Here is a 23,541-nt window from a genome sequence, read left to right as displayed (position 1 = left end):
GACACATTTGTAAAAAATATATTTTAATTCAATTAAAGCATATTTCACTTCAATTCGTTTTATCTTCAGCATTAATATAGAAAGTAAGCGATCTAAATGGAAGATATCTTGCATATTGTGCAGCACTCGATGCAACACAGGACTAGACAAAATGTTCATTAAACTGTCTCAAGGTCCTCTGATGCCTTACACATATACTGTATTTAGTGAAATAACGTCTGTTTTGTCATTCTATTTGTCAGGATGTGCTTTTCAACCAACATATTGTGAGCATTTATTCAGTAACAAAAATCATAATCTTACAGATAGCTTCCCAAAGGTTCTGTTTAAAATCATTAAAGACATTTATGTGTGTAATAAATGCACCTTTGGTGTTATCTACCCTCAAAATTCATCTAGGAAATAGTATAATCCAGCACACTTAGAAGACACTACATAAATCATGTTTGAAAACAAACAGTACTGATTAATCAACTTTAATCAAGTTAAATATGATGATAGACTCTGATACTGACAGCTCTTGGCACTAGATTATACACCTGGGCCCACAGACATGTGTTTATGCCTGGGCCCTTCACTCACTGACTCCGCCTGCTGGGAAATAAAAGCGACCACAAGAGTACACGAGAACACTTGGCCCATAGCATACAGTTAACGAACTGAAACCGGTTTGCAGATAAGAAACGCTGTTAATGTAGAAATATTTTGGTTGAGGTCGGTCTGATAGCACTAGACTTCAATCAAATTAATGTAAACATTGTTCCGTGCAAAATTATTACATATAATCTTGTATGATGCATTATAGCCTATTACAAATATAATATAGGCTGTATAAATATACAAATATTTGTAGTTTACTCGTGAAATGTAACCAAAAAAAAAAAAAACAACAACATGCTATTACATTTAAAACAAGAATCGTTTTAAAATAATTTAATAAACAAAATAAAATAACATATTTCCCACTTCCGCCCTGTTTTTTTCTTATGTAAATTGATCTGTCATGTGCTGTTTTATACAATCTATGGGCATGTGACTCTGTCGTCACGTGGAGGCAGTCACATGACTTTCTGGTCACGGATGTGAGTTCTGTGTTGTTGTCATGTAGACACGTCAGGATTCACAAGTCTTACTAAAGGAAATAAACAGCTTAATCAGGAAATTGTCGCTTATTGCAGTCGTATCTGCGCCGTTGTCGCCGGCTTTTGTTATTTCAATGGATTTTATTCGACAGTTCGGAGTTGTGCTTGTGATTGCGGTGCTCTCCGGCGCGCGCGCAGACAAGCTTCAGGTAAATACATGACTTCTGTCACATGATATTGTCCTGCTCTGTCCTCAAACTGCAATTTTTGTTGTTATTAGTGCTTTTAAATACATGCTGGTAATGCGTTTGACTATAACATGTATATGCAGAATGAAGTGTATAATTGAACTAAAGTTTTATGATGCAAGTGATGCCTTACTTTAAGTATTTTGTGGTTTTTCACCAAAAGAATACAGTGCACTGACTGACATGATACCCCAGCGAAAATGTTTGTATATTTCAAACAGTCACATGCACATTAACATGTACCAGCTGTTAATTTGTCCTGTATGCATTCTTACAGAAATACTGCAAAAGAACCAGTAAAGTAGTCTATTTTAGAGGCTTTATTTAATTAATTAATTCATGCTTGTATATTATTTTTATTTGTTTATTCATATTTTCATCATATTACTGTTAAATGCTTTTTTTGTCCTAGAATAATTTGCACTGATTAAAGGTGTTGATGCATAGTTTTGTCATGTGATTGTCATCTGAGGAAAACTTTAAAGATCTCTCATAAGTCAGTTCTTCGTTCCTTTGTATTTCTGTCGTAATTCCCCGCAGATCGACCCGCTGATATACGAGGAGCAGCTGCTATGGGTCAGCGGTGGAGCCGGTCTGGTCAACACTTACAGGATCCCTCTGCTAACCTTCACGACGCGTGGAAGTCTGCTGGCCTTCTCTGAGGCCAGGAAAACGTCTTCCTTTGACATCGGCGCAAAGTTCATCGCGCTGAGACGCTCCACAGACAGAGGTGGGCCATCCACTTTCACTTCAGTCATAAATGGCTATTTTAGATGAAACTGAATTGCGATCTCTTTCGTGAATCTCTCAGGAGCCACCTGGTCTCCCACTTCATTCATAGTGGATGATGGTTCTCTAGCAGATGGGTTGAATCTAGGTTCGGTTGTTGTGGATGAGGAGACTGGTGCTGTGATACTCATCTACTCGTTGTGTTTCCACCATCATCAGTGCGACCCCTCCAGCACCATGATGGTGCAGAGTCTGGATGACGGGTTCACCTGGAGCCCCCCACGAAACCTCTCCGTTGAGCTGGGGGTGAAGAGCTTTGCTCCAGGGCCTGGCTTCGGCATACAGGTGTGAACAGGCTTTCTGTTCCTCCTTCAGGAGAAAACTAAAGCATGGTTTATGACTTTCTGTTGTTTATGATGCTGTTATGATTTATAAAACTACATTTTATTGTATATGTGGTTAAGTGTTGGATTATAAAAGAGAACAGAAAAGCTGACATGGTACCTTTCCAGCCTCTTTCAAGTGCTTTTAGTCCATCGTATGCCCGTGTTCATAGAAACAGTATGCTCCCAATGTGGGCCGTCTGGTGGTGTGTGGCCACGGATCCATTGCTGGTGATGGGGTCTTCTGCATCCTGAGTGATGATCATGGTACATCCTGGAGATATGGAGCTGCCCTGAAGAGCATCCCTTACAACCAGCCTAAACAAGACCTGGACTTCAACCCAGATGAGTGTCAGGTAATATTAAACAGCTCAATACACAGTGTGGATCTTTACTGAAGTGTTACTACAGTAGTCAACATTTGAAGCGGATAAAAAAAGTTTATCATAGTATTTCTAAGACAAGAATGCGTTTTAGGTTTTAGGACAACTTAAATGTTGACTAGTGTATATAATATTTACTGGGATTAATTGAATGTGGCCATTGCAGTGCTTTGTTTCTTCTAATAATTTCTTGCATGTTAAGAAATACAGTAGGCCTATGTCAGACTTTCTGCTACTGAGTGGCTCTTTTTGAGGCTTTGGCGCCCTGTAAGTCAGTGGTTCTTAAGCTTTTTGACTCCAAGGCACCCGATTTTTTTACAAAAAGATTTGTACTTTGTATTTTGTACTTAAATTCTATCCTCTAAAGTATTTTTGAGCTTGGTATAACTAGAAAAATGAGTATTCATTGTAAAAATCCCCATGGAGTTTTATGATTCCTTATATTTATTCCAGGTTTTTTTGTTGTTGTTGTTGAGGAAGGTGAACTGATGTAAAAACAATAATAATAATAATTATTATAAGTAGCCTATTTTAAAGATTGTTTTTGTCTTATTTTAAGTCATTTTGAGGCCCCCTTGGTTGTTTGCTGAGGCCCCTTAGTGGCCCCGGCCTGCTGGTTGACAACTTTGTTCACTTGCTGTAGGACAGGCACAGACTGTACAAGCATTAAATCACAGAAATGTGATGTGACCCATACTCAGAATTCGTGCTCTGCATTTAACCCATCCAAAGTGCACACACACAGCAGTGAACACACACACACCATGAACACACAACAGGAGCAGAGGGCAGCCATTTATACTGCGGCGCTCGGGGAGCAGTTGGGGGTTCGGTGCTTTGCTCAAGGGCACCTCAGTCGTGGTATTACCGGCCCGAGACTCGAACCCACAACCTTAGGGTTAGGAATCAAACTCTCTAACCACTAGGCCACGACTTCCCCATTTTATCTATAAAGGAACTCGTAGATAAAAATATTCACCAGAGGTACTTTCAGTACTAGCTATTTGTCATTCCTTGGAAATGTAAATATGCAAATTCCAAATTTCGTCTTATTAGTAATATGCTATTCTTAAAAAAGAAACAACTGGTCAAATAATGAGATAAAATGTGTGTGTGTGTGTGTATATATTAGTTTTTGGTAATTTTTTGGTATTATAGCATATTTTACAGCTTATATTTTTCAAAATCTGCTTTATAATAGTAGTAGTAAAATGGAAGTAAAAAAGCACATGATGCATAAGACTTCATCATAAGTAGTCTGACCATAAACATGGCCAGTGCTCAGATGTAGATGGTGCACAGGGTCAAGACAAACACCATCAGGGTAACACACACAACACTAAAATAATGCAATATACACTAAACAACAATATAACAATAAATAAGACAAAACACCCTAATGTACAATAACAGTAACAAAAATAAGAAGCAAAGTACGTTATAATATATATAATATTATGTGAAGTGTGACAAAGGGACTTCTGGGTCCTTTTACTGTTTTTCATTGTAAATTACATGGTAATTAATAGTTTTTTAATGTCCAAAAACGGGAAAGTAAAATTAATTTTACAGTAAAATGACATGTAATGTTATGTTAAACCATCACTGTAAATGGTAAGGTAACTTGCAGTTAACCATTTACATTTAGTCATTTTGCAGACGCTTTTATCCAAAGCGACTTACAATTGGGGAATACATGAAGCGATTCTTCTTAAAGAGGAAAACAGACACAGGAAGTGCTCGTAATACCAAGGTTCAGGCATTTGTTCAAGGCAAGTACAAGCTAGAAAGAGAAGGAATAAATAAAGCCAATTAACCAATTGACAGGTTTTTGCTTTACTGTATTCTACTTTTTTTTTTCTCTCAATAAAACGCCCAAACACGTTTTTACAGTGTAGGCTTGATATTAAACAATTTGCGTCTAATTCACTTCCTCTTTGTGTTGACATACTCTCTCACATCGTTAACAGCCAGTGGAACTCGAGGACGGGAGTATAGTCATCAATGTGCGCAACCAGAACAACTACCACTGCCGCTGTCGAATTATAGTGCGGAGTCTGGACGGAGGCGAGACTCTTCCTGTGGAGGAGCTGGTGTTTGACAAAACACTGATCGACCCCGCCGTCGCAGCCGGAGCCCTGCAGAAACAAGGAGTGATGTACTTCACCAACCCCTCCAGCACTCAGCAAAGTGAGGAAGAGCACGTCACAAAGCATTACTCAGAAATATCACAGTGAAAGCTTCAGCGACGATTAATTGTTATTTTCTTGCACAGGGGTCAATCTAACTCTTCGCTGGTCCCTCTCTGATGGGAACTCATGGGAAAAGGAGGCCGTCCAGATCTGGGCGGGGCCAAGCGGTTATTCATCTATGACATCGCTCAAGGGAGATTCTCCAGAGGACAGCAAATACATTTATGTCATTTACGAAAAGGGCCATAAAGATTACTGTGAGACAATATCTTTTGTCAAAATCCATCTATACGGAGGGAAATAACATACAGCTGGAGGAGCCAAGAAAAAGGGATATTTAGGAATTTTAAAATAAACTTTTTTTTCTTCTTTTTTTGAGAAAGCCAAGGTATCATCCTGATGCAAAATCTTTGAAACATTAAATCTGGTCTACAGTATGAACTGTTTTATATGAATTTCACTCCAGAAAGAATCAAGACATCCTGCTTCAGTGTGAGATTGATCTATACAGCAATGTATTACAAATACAACCATGATTGTACCCACTGTTTTTTACCTGTGCACAAAACTTTTTGTATGTCTTGAAGTTCTCATAATAACTTTGTGCAGCTGGTGAGCTGCACGCTGGTCGCACATGTGTTTTTGGGACTATTTGACGGTTTTTAAAACACTCAGGCACTGTTTGTCTTGCTGAACAGTGATTGATTTGTAAGTCTTGAATGAATGTTTTGAATACAGAAATGTGATTTCATTTGAATTATCTTGAGGTGTTTCTCCGATCCCTGGTGTTGCTAGAATTAATGAAGGCATCTAAAATGACTAACATAAACTGGAAGACACAAGGGTTTGAGACACATAGACACACTAAGCAATCAGTGTTTGTTCGTCAGAAAACCCCATTTTATATTGAACTATGTCATGTGCTTCAGGTTATATGGTTTTATTCACGCAGTCTGGCCTTTTTGTGGCCATAGATGTTGTACATTTAGATGTCGGACAATTATTTTAGTAACATCTTACTGTAAGTGAATTTTAAATAAGTTTGCTAAAAGTCACCCAAAAGGCTTTCACTTCATTAAATTTCATACTAACATATTTGACCTTTCACTTTTTTTTCTGGATTCAACTCATCAACACAGGGACATGTTTTATTGTTCAATAAATTTTTCTGTTTTGATAAAGCAACTCCTTGTTTCTTTTAGTTCTAACCATTTCAAGGACAAATAAGAATACAGCTTTACCTGACATTACATTTTAGTAGGGCAGTATTTCTACTTATTAATCAGAGATGACCGCTAGAATGCTTTTAACACAAATGCACCATATTTAATATAACTCATAGAGACTAAAACATCTCACACTTAAGAAAAGCAGAAAAATACACCGGCGTAGTACTGTTCAAAAACATGTTTTTGAAATATGTCTCTTCTGCTCACCAATGCTGCAGTTATTTGATTAAACATATTGTGAAAATTGTAAAATATTATTAAAATTTATGATAACCGTTTTCTTTCTGAATATGATTTTATTTTGTATTTTATTGTTGTGATGAATGGATTTTTTTTTTAATTATTAGTTTTCAGTTTATCATTATTATTTGTTTCTAATATGCTGATTTGCTGCTCAAGAAACAATCATTATTATCACCTGTTGAAACCTGTTGTGCTGCCTAAAATTTTTATGGAAATCAAAATGCATTGTTCTTCCACAGGGTCAGTCTGGTTCTTCACTGATGGGAAGTCAGATAAGTTTAAAGAACTAATTTTTTTTTGTAAGTAACATTACAAAACCTTACTTCCACTTTTGGTAAATAAATAAATAGTACGAAAGTTAGTAGCCTATTCATTTCTTTCTAAAAAAAAAGAAAAAAAAAAGGAAGAGGTTATTTAACAAAGAACCTCTTTTATACTGTCAGCACTTTGAGATATTTATGAAATAATTTGTAAAATTATGTAACGTCAACGCAGACTTAATCCTGAAGGACAAGATTTGTTTGTTTTGTGATTGTCACATTTTCTATCACAGCCATGATATATCAACTGTCACACAAATATACAGTTTAGACACATTTACTTATTTAAACAAGGCATTTTTTTTTTGTCAGTATTTACCATATTTGACTTTATCTAATGGTGTCCATGTAGGAAGTCTAAAGGTGCAGCTGATAGATTTGCATGTCAGTGATGTGCCTACTAGCGCGTATCATTACTGTCATCTAAACCGGTCTGTTAAACCAGTTCTCTCGTCTTTTGTCATTCGTCGGCTGACTCCGTCGAGCGCTTGTGTAGACTTTAAATAGCCTTCAGGAAAAATCACAGTAGTTCGCACATGACTTGAGAAAACTTGTCGCCATGAATCAGGCTCTTTTGCGGATTTTGCTTCTTTCGGTGTTGTGTGCGTTTGCGCGAAATGAAACGGTAGGCTTACACGATTTTGTTTAATCACATCTTATGTATTGAATATAATCTTCTAAATAAAGGTGCTTCAGATGCCACAGAAGAACCTTTTTGTCTAAATGAACCTTTAACATCTGAACATTGATGAAAAGGTTCTTTGTGGCGAAAGAAGGTTCTTCAGATTATAAAAAGGTAAGAAAGAGATGGTTCTTTAAAGAACCTTTGACTGAATGGTTCTTTGTGGAACCAAAAACGGTTCTTTTATGGCATTGTTTGAAGCACCTTTATTTTTAAGAGTGCATGACGATTAGAAATATCAAATTACGAACAAATATTCCAAGAATAAATCCACAATAAAGCGCATTAATTTGGCAAGGTAGCTGTACTTGGCAAGGGGAGGTGGCTGGTTGTCACAAGACAAGAGGAAGTTTATGGGCTATATATGAGTAACTATACATGTTTGTGTTAAAAGTCCACATACACAAGTGTTTTCTCTAGCAGTTATTTTGTGCTGCTATTGTATTGTGTACTGCATAAAAAACTGTCTTAAATGAGGATAATGTATGTGAATTCTGATGTTCATTGATCTGAATATTTTCCTGAGCAAATTGCATCTGTAGTCAAGACTCATTGGTATGTTAACACAGAACTTGTATTTCAAGAGTAGACGCAACTTGCTTCATCTCAGCTTGTTTATTTATTTAGCTATTTATTACATAGTTGTGACCTGTATCATTTTATTCCTTTACTTCTTTACATGTAGATCAATCCAGCTGTCATCGATGAGCAGCTGCTCTGGGTCAGTGGTGAAATCGGAGAAGTTCACACCTACAGAATTCCCCTGCTCACCTTCACTACTCAGGGAAGTCTGCTGGCTTTTGCAGAGGCCCGGAAGCTGTCCTTCAAAGACATCGGAGCTAAGTTCATCGCTTTAAGACGCTCCACAGACAGAGGTGTGTCAGACTGAGTCGTCCTAGCTCACCTGGTGAAAAAGACAGGATTGTGTTTTCATTCCCGTTTTCTTCTCCAACCATCTCTTTCCTCTGACACATTCTCAGGAGCCACCTGGTCTCCCACCTCATTCATAGTGGATGATGGATCTCTAGTAGATGGGTTGAATCTAGGTTCGGTTGTTGTGGATGAGGAGACTGGTGCTGTGATAGTCATCTACTCATTGTGTTTCCACCGTTATCACTGCAAGCCCTCGATCACAATGATGGTGCAGAGTCTGGATGATGGGTTCACCTGGAGCGCCCCACGAAACCTTAACCCTCAACTGGGGCTCATGAGTTTTCTTGCTGGACCTGGCTTTGGTATACAGGTATTCCACTTAGATGCCTTATTTCATATCTGAGGGCCTCATTTACACCTCACTCACAACTCCCATAGACTCACACAGCCATGTAAGTGGCTACAATAAGTGGCCAACTGTCAGGCGGAATATGGTTATGAAAATGTTTTAATTTTTCATTGTTCTAAGAAATTTAATTGATGAAATCTAGTGTTTTCGTATAGGAATTTGCATGCTGTGAAATTTAATGTGAGTGCAAATAATTTCTCTATGCAGATTTCGCATCAGGTTCAAGATGGTCATTGAAATTCACTACGATGACCAACAGAAAGCTACTTGATTTGAAGTGTGAGCTGTGTTTTGTGCACCTCTACACTATTGACAGTAGACATTGTACCTTTTTTTGCCAGCGATATTACACCAAAACTTTACTAATTTGACCTTCGTGCCTTTAGACACATCTGCTCCTTTTGAGCTTGGGTTGTGATGTACAGTATAATGGCACAAACAGTACCAAATATTTTAAACCATATGATACTAATGCACTCAAAAAAAAAAAGATTAATTTTTAAACTATTTTTTATTTAATTAAAGTTATATGAATAGCTATTTAAGTGTAATGTATAAACAATTTGTTTAAAATATTTAATTTAAATATATGTGTTTTATCATTAGTGCAGTTAATACCAGCAAATGTTGCTAGTATGCTTTATGGTTTAAAACTTATGAATTTTGTTTTGTATGTATGATTTGTAAATTAAATTTAATGCGTTGATCACATAATTTAATAGTTGTGTCACAGGTTGTTTGCAGTCAGGTGAGGATCTGGTAGCCCACAGTGTATTTGTTGAATGAAACAAAACACTTGTGATCACAAGGGAACTGAGAATAGCAAAGCAACACTTTATCTTGACCAGACAAATGCTGAACTGAAAAACGGGGCTAAACATACAGGGCGTACAAAAACTAAAGTAGAAAAAAATTAGTAATCATGGAAACATAAGCACATCCTTCACAAAAACAAAAAAGAAACAAAGGAAAAAGGAAAAAAACACAGATAGTGCAAAATAAAATTACTATCAAAATAAGAGTCCTTGATGAACACAGAAACCTAGACAAAACAAGCTGATTTCATTAATAGGAGGCTGTCTCATATAACATGAATCCTCCCAACAAATGCTCAGCTGAAATATGTTTATGTTCTGGAATATTCATATAGAAACAGTTGGAGACCCACACTTTGTGATGATCATTTTTTAATTAATACATAATTATTAGTTCCCTTTCAGTCGGTCACTCTCGACTTCACGTCGGTGACCGACTAATTGGGATATCGCTTCGATAGACCAATCTACTTCGAGTGTAAACTAAACGAGTCAATGCACATTGGCATGCAATTATTGCATCCAGCTGCCGCTGATCATAGCGTGAGTATAATAAGACAGCAGGTGCAATGCATACCAGCTTTTCGCTTCGGAGCCGAGTGTTAGTATCGTTCTGCTCAACTGTGTCTGCTGTGAACTACGAGTTCAGGACGCTCTCGGAAGCTTCGCGTGTTGGCGAGACAGCGCTTCAGTGGTGGTCGTTCCCGAGTCGAGTGGGTTGCACACTTCAGGTTGCACTACCCCCTGTCGTGTTGCAAGCGGCCAATTCCCCTGTGCGCCTCAGCACTAAAAGAGCATTTTGTAAAGAACAAATTTCTGGCCCCCGTCAAACCTGGCGGTGAGCGGAAGAGCAAGAGGCCCCGGGACGGGCAACCCAGAGAGAGGTAGCTGCTTTCTAGGGATGGTGAAAGCACCTCTCCCTCCCCTGGAGGAGGGCCGGGTGGAGAATCTGGAAATCTCGACGAGAGAGCGGTTTTCTTTATTTCTGGGTCCCAGGAGGGCACGGAGAGTTGCGGACGGCCAAGCACCGGACCTCACTCAACCTCCTCCTTCGCCAGATGGCAGCAGCGGGCAGTTCGAGAGCGTCAACGAAGGCCCTACTCACGCACCCTCTGCCAACCTGTGGAACCAGGTGAGCCTTGCACCCCACACTCACACCCCTCTCAGGTCCGCTCACAAGCCGCCCGAGTTTGGTCCCTGTGTTCCATCTCGCTGCCTCACTGCGGGTACAGCTGTGGTTCTGCTGGTCCCGCTTGTACGGTTTCTGGTCACCTGGTCAGCACTACCCAGCCCTTCTCGCTGGCTTCTGCGGAGCATCAGCTGTGGTTATGCGATTCAGTTCGCCCGGCATCCCCCCAAGTTCAGTGGTATACGCTTCACTACAGTGAAAGCGTCCGATGCCCCTGTTCTGTGGGTAGAGATCGCAGTCCTACTGGCGAAGGATGCGATAGAGACGGTCCCTCCAGCCGATATGAGGACGGGGTTTTACAGCCCTTACTTCATTGTACCCAAGAAAGTTACGACCAATCTTGGATCTGCAAGTTTAGAACCAGGTCCTTCATCAGCTACAGTTCAAGATGTTGACGCAGAAATGCATCTTTGGGTGCTTCTGTCCCCGAGATTGGTTTGCAGCAATCGACCTGAAGGACACGTACTTTCATGTATCGATCCTTCCATATCACAGACCTTTTCTGCAGTTTGCATTCGAAGGACGGGCATATCAGTACAAGGTCCTGCCCTTCTGGCTGTCCCTGCCTCCCCGTGTCTTTATGAAAATCGCAGAGATGGCTCTTGTTCCCCTCAGAGGGCAGGACAGTGGTCCCACTGAAACTTTTTCAGAGGCTTCTGGGGCATATGGCGGCTGCAGCGGCACTTACACCGCTCGGCCTGTTACATATGAGACTGCTCCCGCACTGGCTTTATGGCCGAGTCCCGAGGTGGGCGTGGAAGCGCGGCACTCACCGGGTCCAAGTTACACTGGCCTGTCGCCAAACCCTCACCCCGTGGTCAGATCTTGCATTTCTTCAGGCAGGGGTGCCCCTAGAGCAGATCTCCAGGCATGCTGTGGTTTACACGGATGCCTCCACCACCAGCTGGGGGGCCACGTACAATGGGCATGCAGTTTCAGGGGTTTGGACGGGCCCGCAGCTGCAGTGGCACATCAATTGCCTAGAGTTGTCAGCAGTGCACCTTGCCCTGAACCGTCTCAAAGGTCGCTTACGAGGCAACAGACAACACAGCAACCGTTGCGTACATCAACCGACAAGGTGGTCTGCGCTCCCGTCGCCCGCCACCTCCTCCTTTGGAGTTGGAAGGTTCTGAGGTCACTTCGTGCTGTTCACATTCCGGGCCTGCTCAACCGTACAGCCGTGGAGCTGTCTCGAGCAATGCTCCCAGGAGAATGGCGACTCCATCCCCTGAAGGTCCAGCTGATTTGGAGACGGTTTGGAGCCGCTCAGGTAGACCTGTTTGCTTCTCCAGAGACCTCTCACTGCCAGTTGTTCTACTCCCTGACCGAGGGAACTCTCGGCACAGACACACTGGCACACAGCTGGCCGCGGGGCCTACGCAAATATGCATTTCCCCCAGTGAGCCTTCTCGCACAGACACTGTGCAAAGTCCAGGAGGACGAGGAGCAAGTCTTGCTAGTGGCGCCGTATTGGCCCACTCGGCCTGTTTCCCCAAACTAGTGCTCCTCGCGAAAGCCCCTCCTAGGCCGATTTCTTTGAGGAAGGATCTACTGACTCAGAGACGGAGCACCGTTTGGCACCTGCATCCAGACCTTTGGAAACTCCATGTCTGGTCCCTGGATGGGATGTGGAGGTTCTAGGTGACCTACCCCAGGACGTAGTGAACACCATCACTTCGACAAGAGCACTGTCTACGAGACATGCTTACGGCTTGAAGTGGAACCTGTTCGTCAAGTGATGCTCTTCTTGCTGAGAAGACCCCCGAAGATGCCCGATTGTGGTCGTGCTTTCCTTTCTGCAGCAAGGGCTGGAGCGAAGGCTGTCTCCCTCCACACTCAAAGTCCAGGTTCCTGCTATTGCTGCGTAGCATGACCCAGTGAATGGGAAGTCTTTAGGTAAGCATGACCTCATCATCAGGTTCCTTAGATTAAATCCTTCCCGGCCCCCCTCTATACCCTCTTGGGACCTGACTCTAGTGCTAAAATCACTACAACGGGGCCCGTTCAAGCCTTTGCATTCAGTTGAGCTAAAGTTTCTTACATTGAAAACTCCGCTCCTGCTTGCACTGGCCTCCATCAAGAGGGTATGGGACCTGCATGCATTTTCGGTTGACGATTCGGGCCTAGCGTTTGGGCCGGCTGACTCCCAGGTAATCCTGAGGCCCCGGCCTGGCTACATGCCCAAGGTTCCCACTACAATTCAAAGACCAAGTGGTGAACCTGCAAGCGCTGCCCCTGGAGGAGGCAGACCCAGCCCTGGCTTTGCTCTGTCACGTCCCAGCATTGAGATGCTACATAGACTGGACACTAAGCTCAGGACCTCAGACCAGCTCTTTGTCTGTTACGGAGGCCGGCAGAAGGGGAATGCCATCTCTAAGCAGAGGATGGCCCACTGGATTGTGGATGCCATAACCCTGGCTTATCAGGCACAGGGTGTGCCCTGCCTGTTCAGGTTGCGAGCTCACTCAACTAGAAGTGTTGCATCCTCCTGGGTGCTGGCTCATGGTACCTCGCTGACAGATATTTGTAGAGCTGCGGGCTGGGCGACCCCTAACATGTTCGCTAGGTTCTATAGCCTTCGTGTAGAGCTGGTATCCTCCTGTGTTCTCACCTCAAACGGGTTGTGGGACCGAGAGGCCCTGGTTAGTGTCGGCTTGCTAAAACTGCTCCAGAGTGTCCGTACTGTAGACCCTGTTGAGATCCTCCATCACCCTAGGCAGCTGGACGCGGCGGAACGTCTGGCGCCAGGCCTTCATGATGAATCCGTGAAAACCATGGAAGGCTGGGTTCCATAATGAGACCTAAGCGGTACTCATATGCGTATAGTCCACGGTATAGCCTTAGAGCCTGTGTTTCCCCGGCAGACTTCTGCCTTCCCAAGAGGGCTTGAATCACCTTAAATTTCTCCATATACACCTAAACGGATGCTATATGTGTATTTGCTTCCGAAAACTCCTTCGGGAAGGATGGGGCTTCCGCAGCATCCCTGTTCCAAGCGGAACGGGTACGTTTTCCCAGTGTAATCCAATCTCACTCAGTGAGGTAGTGCTTTGACAATGGTGAGTGGAACTACTAGGGAATGGAGACGTCCCGTCGCCATGGTTGCTGTACCACCGCTGAGCCGCCGGGTCTCCGGCTCGGCTCCTCAGCAAAAACCTGGTATGCATTGCACCAGCTGCCTTATTATACTCACGCTGTGATCAGCGGCAGCTGGATGCAATAATTGCATGTCAATGTGCATTGGTTCGTTTAGTTTACACTCGAAGTAGATTGGTCTATCGAAGCGATATCCCAAATAGTCAGTCTTGGCTATTCAAAATGCACATGGTTCCCAGACCTTCTGCCGTCAGTCTTAAGACTATTGCACTAACCAAACTTAGTCTGAGTGACATAAAAAGCATCCTATTATAGTTTATTTAGTTTTTTTCTTGCCACTTAGCATTGGGTTTATGTAAATTAAAAAAGATACCACCGACTGTGCAAAATACTCATTTCATTAAATGATTCTTGGTGATCTCAGATTATGTATTTATCTAATGGTGCTTACAGAAACGTCATCCGCCCGCTGTTGGGCGTCTGGTGGTGTGTGGCCACGGCAGCTTGGCTGGAGACGGAGTGTTTTGTATCCTGAGTGATGATCATGGAAACACATGGAGATACGGAGGTGAACTGAAGAGCATTCCCTACAACCAGCCCAAAAACGACCTTGACTTTGAACCAGATGAGTGTCAGGTAGGAAGATGATGAACTTTTCTCTATTCTGTTCTAGAAATTATTGCATTGGTGGTTGTGTGACAGAAATATGGATCAGAAGAGTTTGTAAAATCTTCAGACTTCTGTCTTGTGTTTCCTCAAAGCCAGTGGAGCTGGATGATGGCAGCATCGTGATTAATGTGCGCAACCAAAATCACTACCACTGCCGCTGTCGCATTGTTGTACGCAGTCTGGATGGAGGAGAGTCTCTGCCGGTGGAGGAGCTGGTGTTTGATCACACACTAAAGGATTCTGCGGTCGCAGCTGGAGCTTTAGAGAAGGAAGGAGTGCTTTACTTCACCAACCCAGCCAATGCTAACAGCAGTGAGCATGATGATATCTGTGTTTCTCCATCCTGGTCATGGAGTACCACAGTACTGCACGTTATGGAGCTCTGTCTTTTAACACACCTCATTAGGGAGATCTCCAAAATGTGCAGTGCTGTAGTATTGTGAGAGAAAGATTTAGTAACAAACTACTTTCTTCTTCAGGTCTTCTGTGAACTCTTGATTTATATACCCACATACCTTGATTCTATATGATTTCTCTCTGTTGTTTTGATTCTGATGTCTTTGGTTTTGTCTGTGCATTGAGAGAGCAGCACATGTAATAGCTCATTCATGTGCGTACATGTGGCTATAAGCTACTTTAACTGTGGTGTTGTTTTCCTCAGGAGTGAACCTCACCCTTCGCTGGTCTCTGAATCGCGGTAAATCATGGGTGAAAGATACTCTGAAGATCTGGGCCGGGCCAAGTGGATACTCATGTATAACGTCACTTAAAGGCAATGAAACCGTGGATCATAAATACATCTATGTCATCTATGAGAAAGGCCAAAAAGACTATTTTGAGTCCATCTCCCTTGTGAAAATTGACCTGTACAGCGACCAGTGAAGAAAGTCACTGATGGGCTGATTCATTTTAGAGAGAAAAAACAGCTTGATCAAGTTGCTTACTTCTTAAAATCAGTATTTAGGTAAAGATGGGTTTCAGTATTTGGTCAAAATAATTGTCTGTCTCATCTCCTTAATTTTTAAAAAACAATGTTTTCATTTGTCTTACCACACCTGTCTATTATTTCACTAATTATGAATTTAGAAATATGGAAATACAGTGGCATGCAAGCTTGTCTAAGGTTGTAGAACCTGGTTTTTTATATTGTATGCTTATCCTTTTATCTAGTTATATATGTAAATTAAGTGAGCCTAATACAGCATTTTGTTGCAATGAAAGACACCTTTCATGGAAGGAATACACAGCAATTTACATATTTGCAGTTAAGCAAAATAAATTAAATTTTAAAACTTAAAATATATAACATAAAAATACTCATTTTAGTGGGGAATAACAAGCCATTTTTTATGATTAAAGAAGTCATTGGGTGCTACATGCACTTTTACAAGTTGTTTGAACTGAAATGTGTCCTGGCAGTGTGCGTACACAACCACCCTATAATCATAAAAATCCACCCAGTGTTTTTTTACTTTTTTTTTTTTAATCTTAATCATTTCCCCTTTCTGGGGAAGTCGTGGCCTAATGGTTAGAGAGTCGGACTCCCAATCGAAGGGTTGTGAGTTCGAGTCTCGGGCCGGCAGGAATTGTGGGTGGGGGGGAGTGCATGTACAGTTCTCTCTCCACCTTCAATACCATGACTTAGGTGCACCTTGAGCAAGGCATCGAACCCCCAACTGCTCCCCGGGCGCCGCAGCATAAAATGGCTGCCCACTTCTCCGGGTGTGTGTTCACAGTGTGTGTGTGTTCACTGCTCTGTGTGTGTGCACTTCGGATGGGTTAAATGCAGAGCACGAATTCTGAGTATGGGTCACCATACTTGGCTGAATGTCACGTCACTTCACTTTTTCACTTTTTCTCAAAACGAGCCGATCAGATGCCTATCTGTGTGACGTCACAAAAGTAGGCCCCTCCCACGATAGTTTGATTGACAGTAGAGTTTCAGCACAGACTTATGGAAGCAGATTAGTTTCAAATATAATTCACGCAAAAAACACGATTCACACATGCGTAGACAATTTTACATGCATGAAACCTAATTCACGTACACACAAAAAAAATATATATTCACAAAAAGCAATTCACATGCGCAAAATAAAATTATATATTCATAAAATACATTTCACAAATGCAAAACACAATTCGTAGATATACAACTGTGCACAAAAACCTTTGAATGTTTAAAATGTACGAGTGTCTGAATGTACAAATCGTCATTTACTACGAATCCACTCGGATTTGTGTGTATGTTTTTGAGACTTTACTGGCAGAGCTCTCTTCCCACGTGGGTCTGTCATACTCTTTAGCCAATCAGATGCGAGCTTACCATTCAACCAATCATATCATAAGCCACTGAGAGTGCATTCAAGGAGCACGATTCTGCACACCTTTTGCGCAATATGGATTAATTAGAACGGAAATTAAGCCTTTACATCAGTAATCCCATAGACAGTAAAAGAAATGGACACAGCGACCCAACTGGAACTCAATTGAGACAAGTGAAAGCCCATTTTAAGTGATTTTTAGCACTTCCGTTTCTGACGCGCAGACTCAAACTAAGCTTGATGACGTCAGCAACCTGTCTGACAGATGTAAATCTTCTAGTAGCTGTGCGTGCAAACTGCCATCGTTAATCTTGCAGAGACGGCGAGCTTGAGCGGGGAGTTCTTTGGCGTGAGTGAGCAGGAGTAAGTATTCTGATTAATTATTTTGTATAGTATTTTAAAATGTAATGCCAGGGCTTCTATGGGCTTCTCTCTTGACGTCTCCCCGATTGCCTGCGAGCTTCTGAATGCACTCTCAGTGGATTGACAGACTGGACTGGTGTCTTACCTTAGCTCCGCCCTGAGAGACTGTCATAGTCCACCATTGTTTCACCACCAGAGCAGATGAAGACAAGAATGGCTCTTAAGCGATTGAGGTGTTCTGTAGTTGGATGTAATAATCATAATGAACATAGCCGTTGTCATTTACTCCCGACATCTGAGCCGCTGAAGACGCAGTGGATAAAGTTCTACCTAAATGCGTCTATGTTCACGCAAATCATTAGTGATCCAGCCTCACATCCAGAAGAAGTGAGTATAAGGTTTTTCAATGAGTCTTTAAAAAAATCGCCTTTCCTAATAATGTGCTAACTGGCAAGTTTTACAATAAATGCGGCTAAACTAAACAGTGAGAGCAGCTCAGGAGAAGGGCGGGGTCAGCAGAGCTCATTAACATTTAAAGGAAAATGCTACAAAACGTCTTTCTCTGAAAAGAGCTGTTTTTGACAGGAAAAAAAAAAATGTTTTTTACACTACCATTGAGAAATTTTAACCAAACTATGTTACAGACTTTTCATTTAGACCCAGAAGAATCATATTTACTTGTGGAAAATGGGCATCCATTGACCCCTTTAAAAAAATAATGATGATGACAAATCTGTTCAAGCTCAAGCAGTTAGGATACGGTATATTTCGTTAATTAATTATTTACAGTCATTCATGTGACAAGTCAATTTTTAGGCTGTCAAAATGTGCATGCCTCTTCAACATCTACAGGTCCTTCTCAAAAAATTAGCATATTGTGAAAAAGTTCATTATTTTCCATAATGTAATGATAAAAATTTTACTTTCATATATTTTAGATTCATTGCACACCAACTTAAATATTTCAGGTCTTTTATTGTTTTAATACTGATGATTTTGGCATACAGCTCATGAAAACCCAAAATTCCTATCTCAAAAAATTAGCATATCATGAAAAGGTTCTCTTTAACGAGCTATTAACCTAATCATCTGAATCAACTAATTAACTCTAAACACCTGCAAAAGATTCCTGAGGCTTTTAAAAACTCCCAGCCTGGTTCATTACTCAAAACCGCAATCATGGGTTAGACTGCCGACCTGACTGCTGTCCAGAAGGCCATCATTGACACCCTCAAGCGAGAGGGTAAGACACAGAAAGAAATTTCTGAACGAATAGCTGTTCCCAGAGTGCTGTATCAAGGCACCTCAGTGGGAAGTCTGTGGGAAGGAAAAAGTGTGGCAAAAAACGCTGCACAACGAGAAGAGGTGACCGGACCCTGAGGAAGATTGTGGAGAAGGACCGATTCCAGACCTTGGGGGACCTGCGGAAGCAGTGGACTGAGTCTGGAGTAGAAACATCCAGAGCCACCGTGCAGAGGCGTGTGCTTTTGAACCAGAAACAGCGGCAGAAGCGCCTGACCTGGGCTACAGAGAAGCAGCACTGGACTGTTGCTCAGTGGTCCAAAGTACTTTTTTTCGGATGAAAGCAAATTTTGCATGTCATTCGGAAATCAAGGTGCCAGAGTCTGGAGGAAGACTGGGGAGAAGGAAATGCCAAAATGCCTGAAGTCCAGTGTCAAGTACCCACAGTCAGTGATGGTCTGGGGTGCCATGTCAGCTGCTGGTGTTGGTCCACTGTGTTTTATCAAGGGCAGGGTCAATGCAGCTAGCTATCAGGAGATTTTAGAGCACTTCATGCTTCCATCTGCTGAAAAGCTTTATGGAGATGAAGATTTCGTTCACCTGCTCACAGTGCCAAAACCACTGGTGAATGGTTTACTGACCATGGTATTACTGTGCTCAATTGGCCTGCCAACTCTCCTGACCTGAACCCCATAGAGAATCTGTGGGATATTGTGAAGAGAAAGTTGGGAGACGCAAGACCCAACACTCTGGATGAGCTTAAGGCCGCTATCGAAGCATCCTGGGCCTCCATAACACCTCAGCAGTGACACAGGCTGATTGCCTCCATGCCACGCCGCACTGAAGCAGTCATTTCTGCAAAAGGATTCCCAACCAAGTATTGAGTGCATAACTGAACATAATTATTTGAAGGTTGACCTTTTTTTGTATTAAAAACACTTTTCTTTTATTGGTCGGATGAAATATTTTTTGAGATAGGAATTTTGGGTTTTCATGAGCTGTATGCCAAAATCATCAGTATTAAAACAATAAAAGACCTGAAATATTTCAGTTGGTGTGCAATGAATCTAAAATATATGAAAGTTAAATTTTTATCATTACATTAGGGAAAATAATGAACTTTTTCACAATATGCTAATTTTTTGAGAAGGACCTGTATAGTCTGCTAAGCGCTTGACATCGCGATGTCAAATGAATTATTCTAAAAACGAAATTAAGTGACTTTTGCTTAAAACAAGTAAAATTATCTGCCATTGGGGTAAGTAAAATACTATTGTTTTAAGAATATTTTACTTGCCCCACTGGCAGATTTTACTTGTTTTAAGCAAAATTCACTTAAATTAGCTCCCCCCCCCCTGGAAACAACACTAAATATCTTATGTTGTTTTGCTTATCTAGAAAAAGTATCTTGATTTAAGAATTTTTCAGGCTACTGCTTGTTTTGTGGTGCTCTGGTGAAAAAAATGAGTCTGCAAAAGAAAGCTTCTTATGTTACTTTCTAGATGGGTAGTTTTCTCTTTTTCTATCTTTCTACTATATTTATCCACTCCTTGTCTGAGCTTTTGTATCTTATTTAGCTGATGCTTTTATCCAAAGTGGACAAGTCTTGTATTAGGCTATAACTGATCATTAATTAGTCTATATTTATGATTATTGCACAGTCATCAAAACTGGCTCATGGCATCAAAACTACCAAAAATTTATCAAAGTGATCGGTGCTTGTCATTTGTTTGAAGTATACAGTATGCATGCCTTCATAGAAACTCATTAGTGAAATCTCCACCTGGTGGCGCAAAGGGACAGCTCATATTTGTACACCGACACAATTTTCCTACAGATTTAGATCGGAATCAACTCCAGACCTTTTACCTGCTTATCTGATGAAGAATTAATGAAAGAATAGCCCACGCCTGTCCATGAAACAGCTTTTGAGTCAATTGTCCGATTACTTATTGAAAAAGGGCGGAGGTAAATATTAAAGATCAGCAATTCCTTAACCTTTCCTCCAATTTTGATGAGAATAGCCTCAAAATTAAAGCTCAGATTGTGCACTTCAAGCCCATATTATTAATTATAAGTCCATTATATAACTGTAACTTGAATATGCTTTGGTCAACAGCTAAAATAATTCAGTTTAAATAATCTTATTCCATATCATTGAATGGCTTTCAGCTTTATTCACAGAATATCGTTGGTTGCAGATACTATGAATATAAAGTAGAAATACAAACAAAATTATTTTGGCGCCAATATTAATAAAACAGTATTAGCAAAATTCTAAATAAGCAATTATTTTGTTGTCTTCTTTTTCGTTTCTTTGTTTAAATGTTACCCCACAATGTGATCAAAGAAACATTCACAATGTCTGTGAAATGCTTGCTGTAGCATAGTGGGCGTTTAGCACATTCCTATGCAAATTGATTTCAGTTCATGTATATTTCATTGCCTTCACTTAAATGCTCTTTTACTTCACTCCACAATTTTATACGAGGTTGAGGTCAGACTTAACCTTTATAAAACATAATCCAGAATGTACCCTGCTTTTGTTTTGTTGCTCTGGTATGTTGTGGATCTGTATTCTTTTATTTTACATTACAAAGCTTTGTTTGAATTTCTTTTGTTTGTTAGTTTGTAACTTCAACTTCTTTTTGATCCCTTGATGATTTGAAGTGCTCTAGACTCAGTTAGGACATTGGTTAGTGTAGGTATGCATATTCCATATGTTTCATACATTTCCTGGTGTGTAAAAATGGGTCAAAATAATTGTAATAATAAATAATCTCTTTAAGCAAGAGTTTGAGTAGCCAAAAACTGTCCGAGGAACACAGCTGGAGAACTGCAGAGAATAGTTCAGTCTCGGGTTCAGAAAGCCTCACGAAAAAATGATCAAACAGCACCTTCAGCATCACAGGTTATTTGGGAGGGTTTTAAAGAAAAACCCTCCTCACTCATCCAAAAACAAACTAGACACTGCTGGAACTTCAAACTTTAATGTTGAGGCCTATTTTCCTGCCGGAGGTCATAGACATCTTTTTCAGATACATGGCATCTTGCAATCATAGCATCATGAATTCCTGCAAACAGCAACAGATAAAACTAAAATCCTGACTGTCCCTGCTAGAAATCTTATAATGGGCCATGTTTGGATCTTCCAGCAGGACAATGATCTTAAAACAAACATCGGATTCAAAACAAACATGGGTCACTGAACAAAAAACGATGGCCATCCCAGTTCCCTGACCTGAACTCTATAGAAAAAGAGTGGGGTCAACTTGAGAGTACATGAACTTGGACCTTAGTATTGAAAAGATCTGGAGAGATTCTCTCTGAAGGAATGGTCTCTGATCTTTTGTCACATGTTCTCCAAACTTATCAGGCATTATAGGAGAAAACTCAGATCTGTTATTTAATTGGCAAATGGAGATTTTAAAAAAAGTATTGAATAAAATAATTGTAAGTGTATTAGAAAAAACATTTATTTCATATTCCTACCCACAATATATTCCTAAAATCAGTGGGAATGATAGCTGATAAACAAGGGTGTAGGAGCACCTAACCCTGGTTGTAAGCCTAAAACAGATATTTCCTGAAAAGTTATATCTCAATTCTGATTGGTTGATTGGATTGTTGTTCCAGGAACATGTTGTACTTGGTGAAATCACGCTGGCCTTTCAGTGAGTGCCTATGGGTCGCCGGAAGGAACAAATAAACTAAACAATATTTTAAACTTTTTTTCATAAATAATTGAAGCTAGTGTGTCGAGTTAATTATTTTAGAATATTACATAATTCATCAATGCCCGTTTGTCATGTATAATACACCAACCAATCATGATCTGGCACAAGAAGTTCAAATTTCATTGGACAATAATGTGAGGTGGAGTGGTCATTTTCCATTCTTATTCATGAATCAGTTGAAAATTACATGGACAGACGAGTTTACATTTGTGGAGCGATCTGGATCTGCTGTTTGTCTCACTTTATAAATCAAATTACATCGCTGAGAAAATGGATGCTAAATAACTACAAAGCACTGCACGAAACCATGCAGCGCCAAAAATCGCAATAATGGTAACCAGTATTCAATTTTCTTACATTTACACCGTTTACTATTTCATGAAACTATCATAAATAATGAAGGCCAAGTGCCACCTACAGGCCTATTATGTGAAGTGTAGGCGGGCGAAATGGTGACGTGAAAGGACTTTATTATATTACCGTTTTTAATATTTATGCAGCATTAAAGTGTCTTATGCTCATCAAGCCTTTATTTATTTGAACAAAAATACAGAAAAGAATAATTAAATTGTACTCAATTTAAAAGAATGTGTTTTTTTTTCTATTTTAATATACTTCAAAAAAAATAATAATAATAATAAAAAAAAAAAAATATATATATATATATATATATATATATATATATCTATTCTGTCATGCAAAGCTGAATTTTCATCAACATTATACAAATCTTCAGTCTTACATGATTCTTAAGAAATCATTCTAATATGCTGATTTATTATCAGTGTTTTTTTTTTATTATAAGTGTTATTTTTTGTGTGTGTGTGTGTGTGTGTGTGTTTGTTCTGTGATAAGCCTACTTTTTTGAGGTTTGTTGATAAATGAAAAGTTAAAAAGAACAGCATTAATTCCAAATAGAGATATTTTCTAATAATATTAATCTTTACTATCACTGTTTCTATCAATTTAACAAGTCCTTGCTAAATAAAAACGTAATTTCTTTCAAAAAAAAAAAAAAAATTACTGACCTCAAGCTTTTGAATGGTAGTGTATATTGTTACAAACGTTATATTTTAAATGCTGTTCTTTTTTAATTTTTTATTTATCAATTAATCACAGGTGAAAAAGTGTAAGTCACAGGTTTCCAACATTGATAATAAATTGGCATTGCATTAAATTTATTTTAAAGTATATTAAAATTTTGATCAAATAAATGCAGGCTTGATGACCATAATTAACTTAAACATATAAAATAGTAATGTATCCAAACTTTTGACCTATATATATATATATATATATATATATATATTTTTTTTTTTTTTTTTACATTGCC

The 23,541-nt window shown here is 40.1% G+C and overlaps 2 protein-coding genes across 2 annotated transcripts; both read left to right on the top strand.

Moving 5' to 3' along the window:
- Nucleotides 1-1,037: 1,037 nt before the first annotated feature.
- On the top strand, nucleotides 1,038-6,202 carry LOC109111606 (sialidase-1-like). The gene is made up of 6 exons (XM_019124565.2): nucleotides 1,038-1,291; nucleotides 1,871-2,060; nucleotides 2,142-2,404; nucleotides 2,616-2,798; nucleotides 4,796-5,015; nucleotides 5,101-6,202. Exons 1-6 carry the CDS (start codon nucleotides 1,217-1,219, stop codon nucleotides 5,319-5,321), a joined length of 1,152 nt encoding a protein of 383 aa, XP_018980110.1. The 5' UTR covers nucleotides 1,038-1,216; the 3' UTR covers nucleotides 5,322-6,202.
- A 1,044-nt stretch (nucleotides 6,203-7,246) lies between these two features.
- On the top strand, nucleotides 7,247-15,867 carry LOC109069657 (sialidase-1-like). The gene is made up of 6 exons (XM_042745578.1): nucleotides 7,247-7,434; nucleotides 8,177-8,366; nucleotides 8,472-8,734; nucleotides 14,327-14,509; nucleotides 14,635-14,854; nucleotides 15,204-15,867. The coding sequence occupies exons 1-6, from the start codon at nucleotides 7,369-7,371 to the stop codon at nucleotides 15,422-15,424; spliced, it is 1,143 nt and encodes a 380-aa protein (XP_042601512.1). The 5' UTR covers nucleotides 7,247-7,368; the 3' UTR covers nucleotides 15,425-15,867.
- Nucleotides 15,868-23,541: the final 7,674 nt, after the last annotated feature.

The sequence above is a fragment of the Cyprinus carpio genome, chromosome B19 (assembly GCF_018340385.1).
Source record: "Cyprinus carpio isolate SPL01 chromosome B19, ASM1834038v1, whole genome shotgun sequence".
Taxonomy (NCBI): Eukaryota; Metazoa; Chordata; class Actinopteri; order Cypriniformes; family Cyprinidae; genus Cyprinus; species Cyprinus carpio.
Note: the sequence above shows the minus strand (reverse complement) of the source record. Positions and strands in the feature narration are given on the sequence as shown.